General features: G+C 46.1%; 1 protein-coding gene across 1 annotated transcript in view; it reads right to left on the bottom strand.

Moving 5' to 3' along the window:
- Positions 1 to 6834: 6834 nt before the first annotated feature.
- The window catches only part of LOC147684076 (dehydrogenase/reductase SDR family member 4-like), a 331848-nt gene continuing 317409 nt past the window's right edge, over positions 6835 to 21273 (bottom strand). Inside the window, exons 9-10 of the mRNA XM_086942598.1 lie at positions 18025 to 18083; positions 6835 to 6949 (exon numbers count right to left, since the gene is read on the bottom strand). Of these exons, the coding sequence (XP_086798724.1) occupies positions 6835 to 6949; positions 18025 to 18083 (174 nt within the window). The remainder of the gene's footprint in view (positions 6950 to 18024; positions 18084 to 21273) is intronic.

Genomic DNA, 21273 nt, shown 5'->3' on the forward strand with positions numbered 1-21273 from the left:
CCCTTTTACCGAATCAGTATTTACCGATTTGGTATTTCCCATTCATTCCTATGGGCCTCCAGGCCCATAAGAATGAATGGGGAATACCGAATCGGTGAATACCGATTCGGTAAATACCGAATCTTAACGATTCGGTAAATTTTATAGAATTTTTACCTACATATCTTTTACCGATTCTAAAATACCGAATCGGTAAAATTCAGTATTTTAGAATCGGTGAATTTACTTTACCTACATCTAGCCCTTAGTTACCATCTCAAAAAATGTTGTTAGGCGACAGTTAAGCTGGACGTTATTGGGGTTAAAGCAAAGCTTATCTGCCTGCGTACAGGACCGAATGCTGTGATACCTGAAATAAGGACATAACAAAGTGCATCTTATGTCTTTTAAATTGGGGCAATTTCAGATAACGTGAGTGATGTCTTCCTTCCCACTTCCACATAGATGACAAGTTAGAGTGCCTTCCTTCCTTTCCCATGGTGGAAGGTGGGGTTTGATCGCAATTACCCCTGGTGCAACCTTAGGAAGTTTTCCTTCCTGCTTATCTTGATTCCGGCGCTCAAGTAGGCTTGGGGTTTTAGCCTTACATAGTCACTAAGCACTATCCAGCCGTGAGCCTTTTTAGTAAGGGTTGCTTTATCATCTAAAACAGATAGCATAGATGTTGTTCTTCCCACTACTTTTTTAAAAGAAAGAAGATCCGTTGGAACGGCCCAGAGGTCAGATAGGCCCAGAAACCTGAATAGAGTCAAACAGATAGTCCCTGGCTGGGCATTATTCTTGAGTGAGCAAAGCTTTCCATAAGTGAGAGCTTAAAGATCCTTCCTCAGCGCTTCGAATTTTGTGCCAACTTTTGATGTCGGTGCTTCTTCTTTCCACCGTTTGTCTTTGGATCCCAAATTCTAACCGGATTTGAGGCGGGGAGGCATATTTTGGGAGGTGGAAAATTGCTCTGTAGGAGTTGGCTATTATAACGTCTAAGACAATTGCATCTATACCTTTTAGAGCCTCACTCCCATATGTCAATGTCGGCAGCAGTTTGGCCCTCAGAACCTGTAAAAAGGGGTCAAGCGTAAGGTCAGGGAGCCGTCTCTTCACTGAATTCAGTGTTGTAGTCCCCTTTCTTCGCATGGAATCTAACTGAAGTTTGAATGAGCATTTATGACCCATTAGGATTCCAAGGTATTTATAACTTTGCACTTGGTCCAAATGTCGGCAGTCAAGGAACCAACTATTGATCTTCTTTTTGTGGTAGTTGACCGCCATCATTTTAGTCTTCTTGAGATTTATTTTGAGGAAATTCCGAGTAGAAAAACTGCTTGTTGTATTTAGAAAATGCTGAAGACCAATTGGTGTCCTGCTGATTAAAACCAGGTCATCAGCATATAGCAAGTTTTACATTAGCTTATTTCCAAATTTTGGAGCATTGGATACACAGCTATCCAGCTCCCCAGGCAGGTCGGCCAGAAAAAGATTAAAAAGGATCAGGCAAGGACACACCCGTGCTTGAGGCCTTTTGAGGTCATGATTTGTTTTGAGATGTGTGACCCTGCACCTAGTTTAACCCTGATCCATGTGTCTGTGTGCAGCTGTTTTAGCCGGTCCAAAAGGGTGTTTGGTATACCCCACTTCTCCAGTTTTTCCCAAAGGTTCTGGCAATTGACGTGGTCGAAGGCAGCTGTGTAATCAATAAAACACAGGAAAATTGGCGTTTTTGAAACTTTGGCTGCATCCATTAACAACGTTAGAGCCAGTATGTTGGTTGTAGTTCCTTGGCCACTGCGGAACCCAGTTTCATTATTGGAGATAATCCAGTAGTCCGAGGCCCAGGACGTTAGCTCATCCAAGAGTGTTCTGGCGTAGTATTTAGCATCTATGTCGAGAAGGGCAATCAGTCGGTAATTATTTGAATTGTTTCTTTTGCCTTGTTTAAAGATTGGGCTGATATTAGATCCTTTCCAAGATTCCGGAATGGTGACTGTGGTGTTTAAGCCCTTGAAGACTGGTAGTAGAGCCTTGCTCCAAAAGATGGCATCATGTTTATACAGTATCGTGGGGATTCCGTTTGGGCGCTCCCATATCTCTACCCTTGGTTATTAAGCCTTTTATCTGTTTTTCCGTGGGGGCATATCCTACCCCCATTGTGAGGTCTGTGGAGTCTAACAGCCAGATTCATCAAAGACCCATTTTGCGAGTCTTAAATAGCGATTCATAAGGAATCGCTATTACAGACTCGCAAAACGGGATTCATGTAGGAATCGCAAAATAAGATGCGATTCCTATTTCCTACACAATCCTTATTTACGATTAGCAAATTGCTAATCGCAAATAAGGAATAACTCCCCATTCATTCCTATGGGCCAAAAGGCCCATAGGAATGAATGGGGAGTATTCCTTATTTGCAATTAGCAATTTGCTAATCGCAAATAAGATAGCGATTTCAAGGGTCCCAGGGGTGTCCAAAGGACACCCTGTGGCACCCCTTAAATGCAAATTTAAACAGGTGTTGCGCACACACATGTCCAAAGGACATGTGTGTGTGTAACATGCAAAAGAAAAAATGCACTAAAGTGCTTTTTTCTCTTTTTTCGCAATTTACCATGAAGTCAGACTTCGTGTTAAATTGCGACCAAATATTGCAAATTCGCAATTTCAAATTGGTTGATGAATTGCATTTAAGGAATCTTTATTAGAGATTCCTTAAATCCAATTCCTCGCAAATATGCGATTTCGCTAATAGCGATTTTTGCATTTGGGATGATGAATCCCAAATGCAAAAATTGCACTCGCAAAGGGCCAGATTCTCAGAATCTGGCCCTTTGCGAGCGCAATTTCGCTTGATGAATCGGGCTGCTAATCACCTGCCAGGAGGTTCCCCTGTTGCTTATGGATGTTAGTGCTGCTGACCAAGTGAGCTTTGGTTGTACAGTTTTGTGACGCTTTTCCCTTGTTTGGGGGTTCGGTATCCGATACCGCGGTGCCTGCTCCCTTATTTGGTTCCCCTCCCTTGTTGTTAAAATGAGCGGAGAGGTAGTCCACCCAGTGGCCTCTGTTATGTTGGAACTAATCCCTGGATGATTCGGTCACTCTAACTTAGGAATTGTTTGCCAAAAACTTAGCACTATTGTGTTGCTTGGCATCGTGCAATAATTTAACCCACATTTCGTCGTTCTGCTGCCTTATTTTTCTCCACATCCCCTTTCTCAATAGTGCCTTTGTTTGTCGAAGAGTAGAAAGCAGCTCCAAGTTCCCTTGTGTTTTTCGTAGTTGCCGAAGGGTTCGGTTTATAGTGCGTTTGTGGCTCTTAGTTTCCAGGGTGGTGGTCACTTTTATTATTTCTCTCGGATTATTTATTGAGTAACCTGAAAAAATAAGTGAAGAAACTTCAATGTTCTAAGTTGAATAGTGGGCACGTCTTCGTGAGAGGTCTTCCCCCTCCACATATTCGTTCTCAGTTGTTTTAAGGCACGGCAAGGCACCGTGTGACAGACGTTTGCGCACCTCTCAAAAGAAGAATACATTTTGGGATATTCACCTTATATGAGTGCAAAGGGATCCACAAACTTTTCACTTTTATTATTTTGTCATCTGGTTGTCTTAATTTCGTCCCGGTCCTGGCAGCAAAATTACCACTGAAGGTGTTAATGACATTTTCCCATGCTGTTACAATGGTGGTCCCAGTGCCTTTTTCTCTCTAAAATAGAGTTTTGGCGAAAGGCTGATAGAGCTTCAATGTTATTGGCATTGAACCTTAAGAGCTTTAGATTAGAGACTACTTCTATTACAATCGGGTTCCAGGTGTCTAGTGTGGCAGCTGGCCTCGCATTCAACAGTACTTCCTGTGGGAGGTGATCGCTCTGGGCCATGTCACCTATTTTGAAGGTTGCTATTTTGTCAAACATGGCTATTGTTACAAAAGTGTAATCTAAATAGGAGGATGTTTTTGAGAAGTGAAAAGTAGCAGCTGGTGGATTGTCATCCAAAAAGCGGCCGTTCAATGCTCTTAAGTTTAGATGTTTCAGCTCTTGTAGCAGATGTTTGGCCCATCTTGAGGGTTTGCTATTGTTTGCTTGGCCCTGATTCGGTACCCCCCAAAGTGATGTAAGTTTGTGCACAGGGCCGTCCTCTTGACTTGCCCCAAAAAGGTGTAAATTGAAATTGCAGCAACGATTATGTGGGCAGAATCTTGCTCATCCAGAATCTGTTTTATTTCATTTGACAGCTCCTTTACAGCTTTTTGTTTTCGTCTAGGTGCATGTAGGTGTTGATTAATATAACATCTTGTAGCTTATTGTTGGGTTTGAGCTTTACTTGTATTGCGTGGACCGCATTGAGAGATGTGATTTTCGCCTCTATTGATTTTATTGAGCCAATTGTGGTTATTGAGGTCAACATCATTAGTCCCCCCAAATAGCGACCACAATTAGAGCCCTTTGTTGCCGGAACAAAGTGGGAGGAATATCCTTAAAGTTCCTTGGCGTTGTCTTCCCAGGTTTCCTGGAGAAGTAATAAATCAAATGTTTTCAAGTAATTGACTACTTCGTGGTCGACCAATTTGGCTGTCAGGCCGTTAATGTTCCAGATGCAGAGCGTAATTTGACCTTGCACAAGTGGAGCTGTCTCTGGAGTACCAAACCCTTGTTAGTTTTGACGATCTGTTAGTTCAGATGGGGCCGAGAGGGGCCCATCCAGTATGGTTAACCCTAGGGTTACGGGAGCCTTTTTTAAGCCCATGGAAAAGGTTATAAAAAGGAATGTGGGGGAATGGTTTACTACAGTAAAGACTTACATCATGTTGTATCAACATGGAAGGTAGATAGGCAATAATGGAAATGTCTAAGCTATTGTAGTTGACTTTAAATGTATTGGGTTACATATCAACTCAACTTTAATATACATGAAGGTGAATGCTTTCAGGCCACAATAACTTACACATGGAATGTCTGCTTATCTGAAACAATGTGATCAACCGAATTGTGAACATTTTTTTAATGAACGTTCTTCAAAAGAAAGATTTTCCGTATGTTTCTCATATAGCTGCATTGACATAGAGACTTTAGTCAATGCGACATGGAATATGAGAGATGTTAGATGTTCAATGTGAATGTAAAAAACATATATTGTTTAATTTTCTTTGTAAATATAATTTAACTAGAAATTATGTATCATACTGCTAGATGGTGTGGCATGAATTGAACAAAAACTGTTGTCACAATACTAGGCTACATATCAATTATCTAGGACCAAGACTGAGTCAAGACTGAGTCAACCAGGTGACTGTTATAACATTATTGCCTGAGTTGGAGGAAGCGCAGCTTTAACAACTAGTACAGCTCAAGAAAAAAGGGCTATAATGCTATTAGAACATTCCACCCACTGATGGTAAAATTTACAATTTTTTTATTTTAATTTTCTAAAATTCTGTAATAACCACTCCAATTACGATATCATACGAATTGTGCAGTGGGATTGTGTTTTATACTAGTGCATTTGTCTCTAAGCCATAGGAATTATTTTCCTTATTACCATTGTTTCCCACTGTATGTTCACAATATATCATTGTTGATTATTGTATCAAACATAATATTTGTTCAGTAATGTATGATGTTTTTAAATTGAAATAAATTGTATACTTTTTAAATTATTTTTTCATTGTTATTATCCCTGCACGTTTTAATTTAAAATGGTAGGATTTTCTCAAATTCAAATAGAGGAACAGAAAGAGATGCACTGGAATAAGTCCAGAACGAGCCATGATTGGCCCCCAGTCCCTCTAGTGTCCTCAGTTGAGCGCTCAACATTCCAAAGTTCTAATAATTGTCACACTGTAGTATATACTAAGAAAGGAAGGGTCCAAACATGAAATAGGTGCACAGAAATCAAACAAACAACACTTGGAAGACAACAATGTTGCTTATTTAATAAAATCTCTTTTAGAGGAATACCAGCATCTAAGACATGACATTGCAATAAACTGTCAATAAATCACTCATATAAAAAGCGTGTTTGAGGTCAGTAACTTGACCTGCAGTGCTGCCTTTCTGAGTCAATTGCACTTACAAAAGATGGCAGTGGAAGACAGCATGCAGTGAGGTATGCACAATTTAGCTTTCTGCCATAAGCAATTTAGTAAACGATAAGGGCCTGATTCACAAACTGCACTTTATAGTGCTACAAAATACAATTCACAGTTTTAAGAGTCTGTACCTCCTTTACTTATGTTCGATGAGTTTTCCACCCTGATTTCGAAGTTCGCAGCTGCAGAGAGCTCCGCAAGCAAAAGTACAGGAAGTGCGGAGGCGTAAAGCTGTGCATGAAATTTGTGAATACCTAAAAGTAGTAAACATACACTTACGTGTAAGTTTACCTTTGTGAATCAGGGCCTTAGTTCATGTGTCAAAACTGACTCTGTCACACATTTACGTTTAACAAACTATGTTTAGCAATATATTATATTAAAAAATAAAAGCAGTAATGCATTAAAAACAAAAATAAAGACATATGCATTATAACTATTTTTGCACCTTGAATGTTCTGATTTAATAGCATTCTGCTACAATCATTAATGTATAATCCCCTAGAAGATGTGGAGATCGTAGTATAACAATGGTCATCTCAAGTTTTTTTATATAAATGCAGGAAAAATAGAAGCTGCACACATGTTTTCTGTTTTTACCTTAAAACATGCTGACAATAGTTATGAAGGCAGTGTACACATGCAGTTCAACAGTGCTGTCCGACAAAGGTGGTTGGTTACGTGTATGAAAGCTTTGTTAACCTGGGCGGATTTAGTTCTCATGTATTTGAGCCTAAAAGATGAATATTGTATTCGTTTTAAAGTCTTGTTTTGAATCCTCCACCAACCACGATGGTCTCTCCGGTAATGTAAGAGGCGTCTGATGAGAAGAGAAAAGACACAAGCCCAGCATGTTCCCCCGGTTCTGCCATTCTAAGGACACAAACAATAGGAAGTTTAATAAAAATACAAGACATCTAAGGTTCAAAACAACTTTAGCTATTTTTAGAGTTAACATCTTTCATTTAGTTTTCACTATTCACAAATTAATGTGTTGAACTAATTTTAGCTCCCTTTGCAAGCGAGGAAGGCATCTTGGAGTGATATTTTTTATTAATAAAGAGAAATCTTTCAAAGATGGTTACCATGCCTGTACGCAGATGCAGGACAGCCATCTTTGAATATTCATTCTTAAAACAAAAGAAAAAGCATTCCAATGTGGCCACTGCTCAATAGTGCACACGTGGGGTCCATCCAAGAATAGTTTTGGCTGCTGTGCAAGCTCACATTAGTGGTCATCTAGGATTATAATTAAATCAGTGTAAAGGTAGCACACCACTGATATTGATGAGGATGGCGCTATTCGTGCTGGGGGGCAAGAGGACACTGAGTGTACAATAAAAATATAGAAACAGGTAAGATGCAGAGTGATGTATATTTCATCTAACTTCAAAGAACTCCTCATCCATGGCTAAAAGTTTCGGACACTGACAGTGGCGGAGGACAATCGCCCCACTGGCTCAGAGCCAGCAGCTGAAAAATAAAAAAAATTTTTAATATTGTTTTACTTCTCAGATGCTGGCTATGAGGCAGTGCTGTAGGGAGGGGCAGGGACGAGGCCATGGCAGGGAGGAGGAGGACTGGTTCCTGCACTGTAAGTGTGCATGTGTTTGACCGGCTATCTTGTGTCACCTAAACCCACATGCGCACCGAGATTTCTCCGATTCGGTTGTATTGAATAGCTGGGCTGGAGAAACCGCACAGACTCCCTGTCCTGAGAGGAGCGCCAAAGCAGCCCGCTAAGGACAATCCCAGCACTGCTCTCATAGCATTAGAACAAGTGCAGGGATTGCATCGGGAGTGTGATGGTGCCCCAGTGCCTGCTGAGACAAGGAAGTAGGAAGAAGACCACTGAGGCGCAACAAGGGAGGCAGTCGGCAGCTACTTGAAAGTCTTTTTTTAAAAATAATTTTCATTATTATTAACCCCCTGAGCTCTACCTCCTGCGCTCCATACACCCCACCACTTTTGTATGTGGCGGTGGCTACTGGACACCGACAGTACATGAACTAAGCACAAATCTGCAGCAGTATGCTCATAATTTGTACATAAATATAGGCTAAAAGAAGGAAATAAGAGAAGGGAAAAGCAGATAAAGGGGACCAAAAAGTCCCTTCTGCACTACAATGCAAGGTTCTGAGAACAAAAGTCAAAGGATACAACAATTACAGTAAAAAACAGATAAGATGGAAATGTTCCTTGGACTTTAAAATCTCAGGAATATGCAGAAACCCAATGGGCTCAGTAGCAGGAAATGGCAAAATGACAAGAAAGTCATCAAATCATGAGCGAGAGGTGAACACAAATAACAATCTAAGGCTATGCTGAATACAGTTGGTCTGTTTGCCATCAGACCGCAGAATGGAAAGGGGTGACCACTCGGTCCCCCCGAACGTATGGTTGGGTGCCCCGATCCTCCCGGGAAACCATTTTGGGCGGGGGGGGCGTGTGTCGGCTGGTATGCCCGAAGCGGCGTAGCCGGGGCGCGCCTTTTCCCGCCCAAGAGGGGTTGTCCTAGACACCTACACCGATGGCCACGCCCAGTAGGCGTACCGGAGGAGGGTACACGCCCTCCCACAGAAGAATAAATAGAGCGGGAATCCGAAGAAGCGTCCTCTTGTTCCTGTGCTCTGAAGGCTGCACCCACTCGTTGCTCGTGAGCCCTCGACGGAACAAGCAGCAATTTTGAGAACTTGTAATTCTTGTGTTTCTCTTTCAGTTACTTAAAGGCGAAGAGTCCAGGACCGTGTTGATCGACTCGGAGCGGATAATCGAAACCATGGCTGGCAAGAAGGCAGGAAAGGGTTCCGAGACAGATAAGGTGCTACGCATGTTGGTGAACCGAATGGCTGGCATGGAGCGAAAAATCGGACAAGTCCCAGCGATCGGTCGAGGTTTGGCGGACGTCAAAAAGCAACTGGCTGCACTGAACAATCCTGGTAACCCTAAGAAGGTAATAGGCCCGGCCTTGCCGGGAATCGTCCCCGAGGGTAGAGGGAAGCGGGTCAAGAAGAGGGCGGTTGCAGGGGAGGTTCCGGTCCCTGAGGTGCCCCCGGTCACCCCTGTCACACCAGCTAATGACCCGTTACCAATCCCAGACGCGGGTCAACCGATCCCGGTTGTGATCACCCCCGCTAACGATGAGGATATGCCTCCTGAATTGGCCACCCAGTTGGCCGCATGGCTCAATAAAAAGGCAGGGGGTGCTACGGCGCCCGGAGACACGGCCGAAGAGGCCAAGTTACTAATCCAGCAGTTGCGGCAGTCGCGAGATGCCGCGAAGGCGAATCTTCCTCTTGTTTCCCCACAGGTGACACCGGTAGGACCGGCAGTTGGTCTCGAGAAAACGGCGGGAACAACGACCGAACCGGGTAAGCTCGCTTTGCCAATGGCGGGGGAGGGCTCATTACCCTCAAGGCGGGAGAGGGTGGCACAGCACATCCCTATTGCCACAAAAGAGTTAATATGGGGAGACAAGTATGTCAATACGTTTTCGTTATTAACTGACCATCGCGAGATGGAATATGCTAAAATCCAGAAAGATTTGTGGCACCCGAGCGTCTGGCGCGCCAAGATGGCGGAGTTCAGAGTGGATGAAACGATAACGAATTGGGCGAAGGCCTTTGCAATATTTACTGCAGTTATGGGGGAACGTAAACCCGAGGTATTAACTGAACTGTCTTGTTATCAAACTTGTATAATGGATTTTTATGCAATGTATGAGGGAGAGGAATGGAAAGGTTATGACATGAAATTCCGAAAAGCGAAAGAATATGATGCCTCTCTGACATGGGACTGCCTCGACTCAGTCTCATGGCATAAGCAGCTCCTGCCGGGGGCGGCAGGTACATCCTCGTCAGGCGGGAGTGGGTCAGGGGTTTCCCGCCAAGGCCCGCGGTGCCCTTTCAAGCAGGCGCCGGTGGCGATCACCAGCCAAAAACCGGCGGGAATGGTGGAAAGCGGGGGGTCTGTTGGGGCTTCAATCGAGGCAACTGTAACAGACCGCAAGGGACATGTAGGTTCAAACATGTGTGTGCGGGCTGTGGGAATTCCTCACACCCGGAGAGTTCATGTAGATCGAAAAATAACGGGGCGGGAGAAAAGGGAGGGTCCAAGCAGGAGTGAGGTAGATCGTTGTGACCAATTGCCTACACCCGTTGATCTCATGGCTATGACTCCTTGGTTAAACAAATACCCTGATCATGTCTCTGCTGGGGTGTGAGGAAGGGATTCTTGCACGGCTTCCACATCCCGGCGGGGGATTTTCGAGGGGAATCCTTTTGTAAAAACCAGTTATCAGCGCAACATAATCCAAGTGCGGTAGAGAGAAAAATTGCAAAAGAAGTCAGCTTAGGGCGAGTGGCAGGGCCTTTTCACCGCCCACCGGTGGCGGATTTCATCTGTTCCCCGTTAGGGGTGGTCCCGAAGAAGGACCCGGGGGATTTTAGGCTTATCCATAACCTGTCTGCTCCAAGGGGTTACTCGGTGAACGAGGCCATTGACCCAGAAGTCTGTTCGGTGCGGTACGCATCATTCGATGATGCCGTCGCCGTGTTAAATCGCCTGGGCCCCGGGGCGCTGATGGCGAAATCAGATATCGAATCAGCGTTTCGGTTGCTCCCGGTACACCCACAGGATCAGCGTTTGCTAGGTTTTGCATTCCTAGGGAGTTATTACATGGATAAATGCATGCCGATGGGTTGCTCCATTTCTTGTGCCTATTTTGAAAAGTTCAGCTGTTTTTTAGAGTGGGCATTCACCGAGGCCACAGGGCATAGGCATGTTATGCATTATCTAGAATACTTCCTGTTCTTGGGAGCAGCCGGCGACACGAAATGTGCGCAGGCGCTACATGACTTTTGCATCCTCATGAGGGAGTTTGGAGTCCCATTGGCACCAGGTAAGACGGTTGGACCATCTACTTCACTGGAGTTTCTGGGAATTGAGCTCGATTCTGTGGAGGGATGTTTCCGTTTGCCGGTGGGAAAGGTAGCCAAATTTAGGGCTTCCCTGAAGCTTTGCCTTAGTAAGGAGAAAGTGACCCTGCACCAGTTACAGCAAACAGTGGGTCAGCTTAACTTTGCCTTGAGAGTTATACCAATGGCCCGCCCCTTTTCACGCTCTATTGCACAAGCTATGGTTGGTCTCAAAGAAGGACACCACCGTACGAGACTGTCTGCAGAGGTTCGCCAGGATATGCGCATTTGGATGGCATTTCTGGCGGACTTCAACGGTCGAGTGGTATGGAGCAAGCCGCCAGCATCGTCAGACGAGCTAGGTTTGTGGACTGATTCGGCGGGGAGCTTGGGATTTGGCGCCATTTTTGGTAACCGATGGTCGGCGCAAACATGGCCGGCGTGGTGGCACTCCAGCGGTCTCACAAGTAACATTGGGTTCCTGGAGCTATTCCCTATTTTTGTTGCTCTGATGGCATGGCCAGACGATTTCAGAGACCGCTCTGTGGTATTTTGGTCTGATAATATGACTGTTGTCGAATGCATTAACAAACAGGCAGCACGCTGCAAATGGATCTTGAGATTGTTGAAAGAAGTTGTGCTGCTTTGCATGAGACTGAATGTACAGTTCAGGCCGAAACATGTGCCGGGCGTACTGAATCATGCAGCTGATGCACTCTCTCGTTCACATATGCAGGCGTTCAGGGGTTATCTACCAACAGTGGACCTAGTGGCGGCACCATTCCCCGAAGCGCTTTGGCTAATCGGTGCCCCGGATTACAAGACCTCGTGGCAGCAAGCTTAGCCCCCAGGACGAGGAAAGCATACAAAGGAGCGTTTCGTTCCAATTGCACATTTTTGGGTCCGACAGGGAATCAGAACTGGGGTCAGGATGAATCCTTCCTGGGGTTCTTGGTAGCTCTACACCGAGAAGGCCGATCAGCGGCAACGGCCAATAGGCACAGGGCGGCCATTTCATTTATGGCGCAAGTGCATGGCATAAAAGACCCAACAAGTTCCTTTTTGGCGAAAAAAGCCCTTCGCGGCTGGCAGCGCCTTGAGGGTCGCAAGCAAGATGAGAGGCGCCCGATTGGCTTAGAAAGGTTGTCCCTACTCATGGCGAAACTAGTCGAGACATGCTCCTCCCAATTCGAAGCAGTTCTGTTCCAGGCAGCTTTCGCATTAGCGTTCCATGGGGCTATGCGGGTGAGCGAACTGGTCGCAAGGAATAAGAAAGACGTTGAGGGAGGCTTGTGCAGAGATCACGTCCTAATTAGGGGTGATTCGATGGTAGTCACGATAGCCAGGTCCAAGACCGACCAGGGGGCTACGGGAAATAGTGTTATTGTGCAGCGCATGCGAGTGTCCCCCACGTGCCCGATAATGTGTATAGAGGAATACTTGGCACTGAGGGCTGCTACATGGGGGGGGAGTTTGCTGAGGCACAAGGATGGCACCCCACTGACGAGGTTTCAGTTCCAGAGGGTGCTAGCACTGACAATCGCTGCCGCAGGCATGGACCCGAGCGATTTTGGGACCCACTCCTTTAGGATAGGGGCTGCTACTGAGGCTACAGCCAGGGGTCAGAGTGCGGATGAAGTGAAACAGTTGGGACGATGGTCCTCGAATTGCTTCAGAAGGTATGTGCGATTGCACATGTTGTAAGTCAATTGACATGCACTCACGCTTCTTGTCTTTTGTTTGAATTACAGTTTCGCGAGCCTGTCACGCGGGGCGGAATTTGCAGTCGACCCAGTACCAGGAGACCAGCGGTCATGGATCACCGTCTAAAGAGAGAGTGGTGTGGGTCGTGGGCCACTCATACGTGAGGCGCGCCGGGGACGTATTCAAAGCAGGTGACGCGACTCGCGCAGCTGGGGAATACGGGTACAGAGTGACCTTCCATGGGAAGGGCGGGCTCTGTTTTGACCAATTCGAGTCTTTTGTTGAGGGTCTCTTAGGGCGGCAAAGGTCACCGCCATCTGTAGTCATAGTACACCTGGGGGGCAATGACTTGGTGACACTGGGTAGACGAGTGTTGTTTGAGCAAGTTTTGTCTGCTGTTAGCTGGTTGGCAAAAAGAATCCCGGGGTGCACGATTGCCTGGTCCCACATGATTCCCAGGAAAGTATGGCGGGGGGGCCTTTCGGTGTCAGCACTGAACCATTCGGTGAAGAAGGTAAACAATAAAATTGGTAGATTGTTTCGCTCTGCGCAGTTGCATAGCATTCCTCATGGGTGTATTCGGGGTGATCACATGTATCTGAATGATGGGGTTCACCTGTCCCGGGAGGGGAATGTTTTACTCATAGGAGACTTCATAGCGCGGCTAAGGGGTTTGAGGAAGCATGACCTTTAGGAGGAGTTTGGGGGGGCCGGATAGCCGGTCAACTATCCGGCCTGTGGCGGTAAGGTCATGATCGGTGAGCAGTAATTTCAAGGTCCCTAGAGGGGGGCGCCACCCACTATGGATGGGAGCACCCGGGGGGAGGCGGCCATTGGCCCCTCCCACGGGGAGGCGGCACCCACTAAGGATGGGTCGCCTAAGGGGAGACGGCCATAGGCCCCTTCCAGGGGAGGAGGCGGCTATATGCCCCTCCTACTAATTTCCCGGGGGCCGGATATCCGCGACGGCGGATAGAGAGTGTGGGGATGGGGGGGAGTCCACGCTGTCCTTCCTACAGATACCTCACACGGGAACTCGGACGACCTTTAAGATGGCGTCGAGTTGAAAGGGGGGCCCCACCAAGACAAGGGAAATTACAGTTGGCAATGAGGGTACAGTCCTCTGCGCATGCGCCACTCACACCGTGAGGGCGAGAGTTTTGGTAGTAGGGATCTGACACCGGTTAAGACCTTGCCGTTGGCCCTTAATGCTAGGATGTACAATTTTAATTTAGAATGTATGCATTTGCAGGATGTTAGACTCGGCTAGGAAACCTTTGTATTAGAGATCTGTTAAGGTTAGCCAAAGAACATGTCTTCATCGAAATGTAATAAATGTAAAATTGTACATGATTATGAAACTTTTATTTAATGTTTTAAATTTTGTTTCATATTTTAATAAATACGGCCGGGAGGGTGACTCCCTCCCGCCTTCCAAAAGTCCAAGACTGCGTCCGACTTCCCATCCTTTGGGGATTGTGTTGGGAGGGGGAGACGGGCATCCCGGCCATATGGAAAGGGGCGACCACTCGGTTCCCCCGAACGTATGGTTGGGTGCCCCGATCCTCCTGGGAAACCATTTTGGGCGGGGGGCGTGTCTCGGCTGGTATGCCCGAAGCGGCGTAGCCGGGGCGCGCCTTTTCCCGCCCAAGAGGGGTTGTCCTAGACACCTACACCGATGGCCACGCCCAGTAGGCGTACCGGAGGAGGGTACACGCCCTCCCACAGAAGAATAAATAGAGCGGGAATCCGAAGAAGCGTCCTCTTGTTCCTGTGCTCTGAAGGCTGCACCCACTCGTTGCTCGTGAGCCCTCGACGGAACAAGCAGCAATTTTGACCCACCCACCAGCCCCTGATGGCAATGTTTGTTTTGCAATAAAGTTTTGCTGTGATAGGCCCTTTTTCCTCTGCATAAAAGTAAATGAATGTTTAGGTTGAGGATGTGCCTTCTGTCTGTAGGATACTGTTTTTTCTTTTAGGAGTAAACAGTCTTGATACAATTAGACATGCTGAATATTTTCCTTCCTTAGTAGGTGAACAACTGTCGTATTTATTTTTTGGTCGGGCGGTAAGGTCATGATCGGTGAGCAGTAATTTCAAGGTCCCTAGAGGGGGGCACCACCCACTATGGATGGGAGCGCCTGGGGGAGGCGGCCATTGGCCCCTCCCACGGGGAGGCGGCACCCACTAAGGATGGGTCGCCTAAGGGGAGACGGCCATAGGCCCCTTCCAGGGGAGGAGGCGGCTATATGCCCCTCCTACTAATTTCCCGGGGGCCGGATATCCGCGACGGTGGATAGAGAGTGTGGGGATGGGGGGGAGTCCACGCTGTCCTTCCTACAGATACCTCACACGGGAACTCGGACGACCTTTAAGATGGCGTCGAGTGGAAAGGGGGGCCCCCACCAAGACAAGGGAAATTACAGTTGGCAATGAGGGTACAGTCCTCTGCGCATGAGCCACTCACACCGTGAGGGCGAGAGTTTTGGTAGTAGGGATCTGACACCGGTTAAGACATTGCCGTTGGCCCTTAATGCTAGGATGTACAATTTTAATTTAGAATGTATGCATTTGCAGGATGTTAGACTCGGCTAGGAAACCTTTGTATTAGAGATCTGTTAAGGTTAGCCAAAGAACATGTCTTCATCGAAATGTAATAAATGTAAAATTGTACATGAATATGAAACTTTTATTTAATGTTTTAAATTTTGTTTCATATTTTAATAAATACGGCCGGGAGGGTGACCCCCTCCCGCCTTCCAAAAGTTCAAGACTGCGTCCGACTTCCCATCCTTTGGGGATTGTGTTGGGAGGGGGTGACGGGCATCCCGGCCATATGTGTCTGAAAGATGACCTAGATAGAAATGGTGCCCTTTAGTTGAAGAATTTGAGAAGAAATGACAAAAAAATAGATTTTTTGAGATGGGACAAAATTGGGCAAAAAGGGAGGATCATCTTTCCAAAGCTATGTGACAAGAAGGGTAGTCAAAATGTGCACTGGGCCATAAATAACAACCAGAAGGATGTGTGGAAGGAGTACGGTGCTTCCTCATGAGTGATAAATGAGTGAATGTAATGGGTGATTAATTAGGAAACGGAATAGCGAGAAACAAGAAAGTGAGGGATTTTCAATACAAAAGCAGCAACAATGTAAAATTGCGCTTTTTAAGAAAAATGAAATATAATTAACAGCGAAAAATGTGTTCTGGTGTTCAGTGGCCGTGCACTTATGCACATAGTAGTATGAGTGCTCTGAGGTTGGTTGTGCACCTCTAAGTCACAGTTGAACTTAGGCTATGCATAGGTATATGGTATTTCTATGGGAAACATCCTTTACCATAAAAGCAGAACCACAGTCTGCCTTTACAACAGAGTCCCTACCCCGACTACAACATTCCCACACGTTCCTTTCCTCCACAAGTCATTACAATGACTTGCTTGCATCAAAGAAAGCGGTGATGGACTGGTGTTGGATATTAAGTTTTGTTTGGCACTTATAAGTGACCTGGAAATAACGCAAAGCAGTGCACAGCTCTGCTTTGCATTACTTAACGTCAAGGGGGCATTTCATGGCTGGCACACGGGCATTCCCATAACATGACCCATGTTTTTTATGCAAAACCCTATCTACCAAACAATAGTAGACATGGTTTTGCAACAAAAAATAAGGACACTTTGAAATAGGCATTAAAAGGAGAAATGTTTTTATTTCTCATAACTTTTCCCACTTTGCATGTGTACAGCAGAGTACAGCACACAGCCGAAGTGAGAAAATTCTTAACATTTTTCTGCGCATCTTAATTTGTACTGGAAGGGCATACTTCCAGTACCAAATCAATGCCAGACTCACATACACACCCTTGCACTATAGTACAAAGCAGTGCGCATCGTTGGAAGTTTCTGCACCAGCCTAGGAATAGAACAGTATAGTGACATATGTCTGTAGATATGGCACTTTCCTGCTTTTTCACTGTCACGCAACTAAGCGCTGCAAACTTTGGCTGCTGCCTTGCGTTGTGTGACACCTTTAAAAACCTGGGTCCAGTGGTGTTATTTTCAATTTTTTACACTTCTTATTATGCAAGCTGATGGTGTACTGGCCGCAGGTGTACGAGAACCTGTTTGCAAGACAAGAGATTGTTCTGGTTGTGAAGGCTTAAGAGCTCAAATACTTACATTTACGAGAGTAACTCACATGTTGTGTTCAGAAAGAATGACTACACACTAATAAATATATGTCCGCAGACTAAATATTACCAGTCTAGGCTGCAAATATTCCATTGGAGAAAACCAGAGCATAAGGACGTGTTGTGAAACATCCAATGGCCAGGATGTCGTTAAGCAGGTGAACACTCCAACTATGCAAACATTGTGGGTAATCAGAAACTGTTGACAGGTGTAGTTTTACCAGTGGTGTATCGAAACTTGGGGGGCCTCACTGCAAAATACATGCCAGGGATCCCCCATGCTTTGGACCCAGCCAGGAGCTCTCTGGCCAGTGACCTACTGGCCATGGACAGTGCCCGTGTGGGTCCTCTGGACCTAGAGAGCCCCCCCAATATGGCAGGGACAGCAGGGGTTGATGTTATGCCACTGAGTTCCACCATGGTTGTGGATGACGTAAACTTCAGTAAGAAATCCCTATGCATAATGTGAACCGGAAAGAACAATCCCAAAATGACTGGCGATGTAAGGGAAGCTTTCTCCATGCGAACATATTTTCCCTGTGCTGAAGAGATAGTTGGCAAGACTAAGAGCAGACTGTACTTCGAAACTTATTATGGTAATCTGTAAAAGTTGCAGCTACCCAGAAATATTGCAATTTCTTTGTGAACTCCAAGACAAGATGGCCATTTACTCCAAAAGTTGGCTTAAATCTACTAGCTTAAATGATCAGCTTTTTGAAGTTTCACGCCCAAAGAAAAGAAAGAAAGGAAGGTTTGCAATACTGATCTGTATGATGAGTTTGGTTTTATTATGCTGAAGTTGACATTGGTGTGGTTAAAATCTTAAGCGCAGTAAAACCTAGCTACTGTTTATACAAGGAACATATATAATGGTACAGTGCTCAGACACAGTTGGAAAGTGAAAACAGACCATGCAAAGAGCGCCCACCAGGCTGTTGAGTTTGCCTTCACACTTAGCTATATTGCAGTGAGATGAATGTTACAGGTGAAGGCTTTTGAGCCTAGCATGGCCTAGCATAGACATGCCGCTTGACTGACTAATCCGGAGTGTCACACCACAAATGCAGGTTTACTGTAGATAGCTTGAAGCATGACTGTGATGGGACCAATGTTAAGCAGAAGAAAAAGCACACTTATTTACCTTCGGAATCCATAGATTTTCATACTTTCGTTCAAAAGAGGTTCGAAACTATGCGGATTCTATTTAAAAAAAAAAGGGAAGCAGAATTAATTTTCACGTTTATTTATAAGGTTTGACAGTCATCTACAATTGTCTCGCTTTTCATCATTTACAATTCACAGCCTCACATTTCACAACAGTACAATCCATAATCAGTATCGGATCTCTTCATTAATATACTGACACAGACTTAGATAACAAATGAGTTCCAAAATTCAAAGTGCTTTTTGGGGGGATTTAAACTCGACCTTTATTGACGTCAGTGAGGTGACATAGCCTAGTGCCTACATCCCTTCAGGCCGGCAATGCAATATTCGACATTCCATGCATAAGATAGTGGGGGGATGCATACACAGCAAGACGTCTACAAACCAGAGGGCCGGCCGCGTTGGGTATTCAAATAAAGCAAGTAGCAGTCAATTGAGGTCTCTTAACAAGTACTTAAAAACTAAAATCCCTTCTAATACAGAATCCCTGTAAGGCCAACAGTCACAGTAGTAACAGCTTCATACAACATCTTAATCTGGGTACCACTCAGGTCACCTTCGGGTTTTAGTTGCGCATTATAAGTTGCTTTTCATTCATTCATTCATTCACAGGCAATTAAATATAGCCAAGTATTCCCACCCTCCGTGCCCCATCCTCCATCCCAATGTCCCCCCCTAAAATCTTATTGGCCCCCACCCGTAAAAACTCCCGTCACTCCAAGCCCCTCCTGGACCCCTTCCCACCCCTTCCTGCTCCGGACTCAGCTCTGTCCCCTCATTGTCAGAATGTGCCAGAAGATATGCTCGGAGAGGGCCCCAAATATCCTCAGGGCGTGAAGAAGGTGGCATAAGGTCAGCATAAACATCCAGTTGTTCTTGGCAGTATACGAGATCAGTAAGTCACTCTTTGAATTTGGGAGCTCGACCCCGTCCAAAACGACAAGCTATGCGCCGTTTTGCCATCAGAAGAGCTAGGGAGGTGAACTTCCAGACCTTAGCGGGGATTTGCTCTGTATATCCCAGCAAAGCGGTGAGGGGATCATCAGGCACATGTACTCCCCAGTATTCCCGAACAACAGGGCAATCCCATGCCAAGTGTCCAAAGTCAGCGCCAGCAGTCCCGCATCTTTCGCAGTGATCCGTGTCACGCAAGTGTAACCGGTGCAACCTGGCTGGCGTTTAATAAAGACAATGCACGTATTTATAGTGCATCAAACGTAATCTACTATTCGCCGAGATGACTCCCGTTTGGTGACAGCAAAATGCCCATTGCTCCTCCGAGATGGGAGAACCCAACTCCTCCTCCCATTTCTCTTTAGCAGGAGCAGGGCCCCTTTCCCATTCTCTTTGAGTGGAACCATATAAAAACGCGATGCCACATGTTCGGGTTGGTCCTTTTGCAATAGTGTGTGTAAGGGGGCCATAATGGAGGGTTCCGACGGGAAGTCCTGGGTTAATGACCGTATATCCTGCCTAAGGCGCACGTAATAAAAGCGTTCTAAGGGAGTAAGGGTGCAGGTGACAAAGAACTCCTCGCTCGTTTTAAATTTCCCATTTTTATATAATTGGCCACAGGACAGATAGGACAGTTTTTGCAGCATCAAGACCCATCCACCCACTCTGTCCGTGATGGTGTCGAGAGCGCAACTGTAATTGGAGCGTATCAGTTCGTCCCGGCAGTGGGAGATTCGGATACCCAGGTAGGCAACGGTGTCTCCGCACCATTTCAGCGGAAAATCAGGCGCAAATTCCTCTGTAGCGTCTGTAAGGGGGAAAATGTGGGATTTACCCCAATTCACATTTACTCCAGAGAGCTGTCCAAAGAGGATGAGCAGCCGGGGTCTCTCAGGTAGAGTGTTAGGTCATCTGGGTAAAACGAGATGAGGATTTGCCTCTCAGGGTATATTATGGCATGCTCTCGATAGTGCTGCTGTACTTTCACTGCCAGGGGTTCAATAGCAAGAGCGAAAAGCAGCGGCAACAAGGGGCAACCCTTCCGGCTGCCCCGTGTGATAGAAAAGGGCCCCTAGTGAATGCCTTTCACCACCACCCTGGCGCGCACCCGAGAGTAAAGCAAGTTAATCCACTCCAGGAAGGGCAACGGAAACCCCATGCGCTGAAGGACAAAAGCAAGGTAGTCCCACTCCAGGGAATCGAACGCCTTGGTGGCGTCTAGAAATATCGCCATAGCGTTGACATCCAGATCAATATCCTGAAGGATCACAAAGAGCGTCCGCAAGTGGTGAGATGTGCCTCTAGTGGGCACAAAGCCTGATTGGTCCAGCAGCACCAGCACGGTCAGAAGGGGCTGATACAATTAGCAATAAGTTTGGCCAGGATTTTGGCGTCAGCATTTATTAAGGAGAGTGGCCTATATGAATCACACAAATGAGGCGATTTGCCAGGGTTAGGTATAGATATGATACGTGCCTCCCTCATAGTAGGGGGGAGTATGCCGCTCTCCCGGCCTCTTCAAACACATGCCTCAGCACTGGGATAAGGAGAGGATGAAAGGTCTTATAAAATTCATCCATTCGGTCCCAGGGCCTTTCCGGACTGTAATTGCATGATCGCTGTAATAATTTCCTCATCTTCATGGTGTCGCAGCACAAATTCCCTCTGCCCATTGCCCAGCCAGGCAATTGCTGTATCTTCAAAGAAGTGGGCAAAGTCTATAGCCTGAGTTCTGTAAGTTTTATATAACTGTTTATAAAACTGCCGAAAAATGTCAACAATCACAGTCGTGTCACTATGCAATTGTCGCTCTTCACTCTCTATCTCCAACACCGTGTTCGAAAAGCGCGGAGGTCGGACAAAAGCTGCCAGCATCTTCCCCTGTCTATCTCCCTCCCCATACTGTCGTGCTCTATGATATTTCCCTCTGTATTTGCATTCTCTATCTGATGTTTCTTGATACTCACTAAGAGCACTGCGAAGCTTGGCTTGCGATGCAGGGGTGGGATCTGGTCGCAATTCAGTCTCAATCTTCCCAATTTCCGTTTCCAAACGTCGCAAGCTAGAACGGATGTCCTTCAGGACTCCCCCGCTCTTCACAATGCATATTTCCCGCACTGTAGCCTTGAAGGCGTCCCATAGGGTGGAATATTGTGCTACCGAGCCCTCGTTCCTAGAGAAGAAGTCCGCAATCTCCTGCTCCACCTCCTGCTTAAAAACTGTGTCTAACAGGGAGAGAGGATTAAGGTGCCAGAACTGGAAAGGGGAG

The sequence above is a fragment of the Lissotriton vulgaris genome, chromosome 11, assembly GCF_964263255.1.
Source record: "Lissotriton vulgaris chromosome 11, aLisVul1.2, whole genome shotgun sequence".
NCBI lineage: Eukaryota > Metazoa > Chordata > Amphibia > Caudata > Salamandridae > Lissotriton > Lissotriton vulgaris.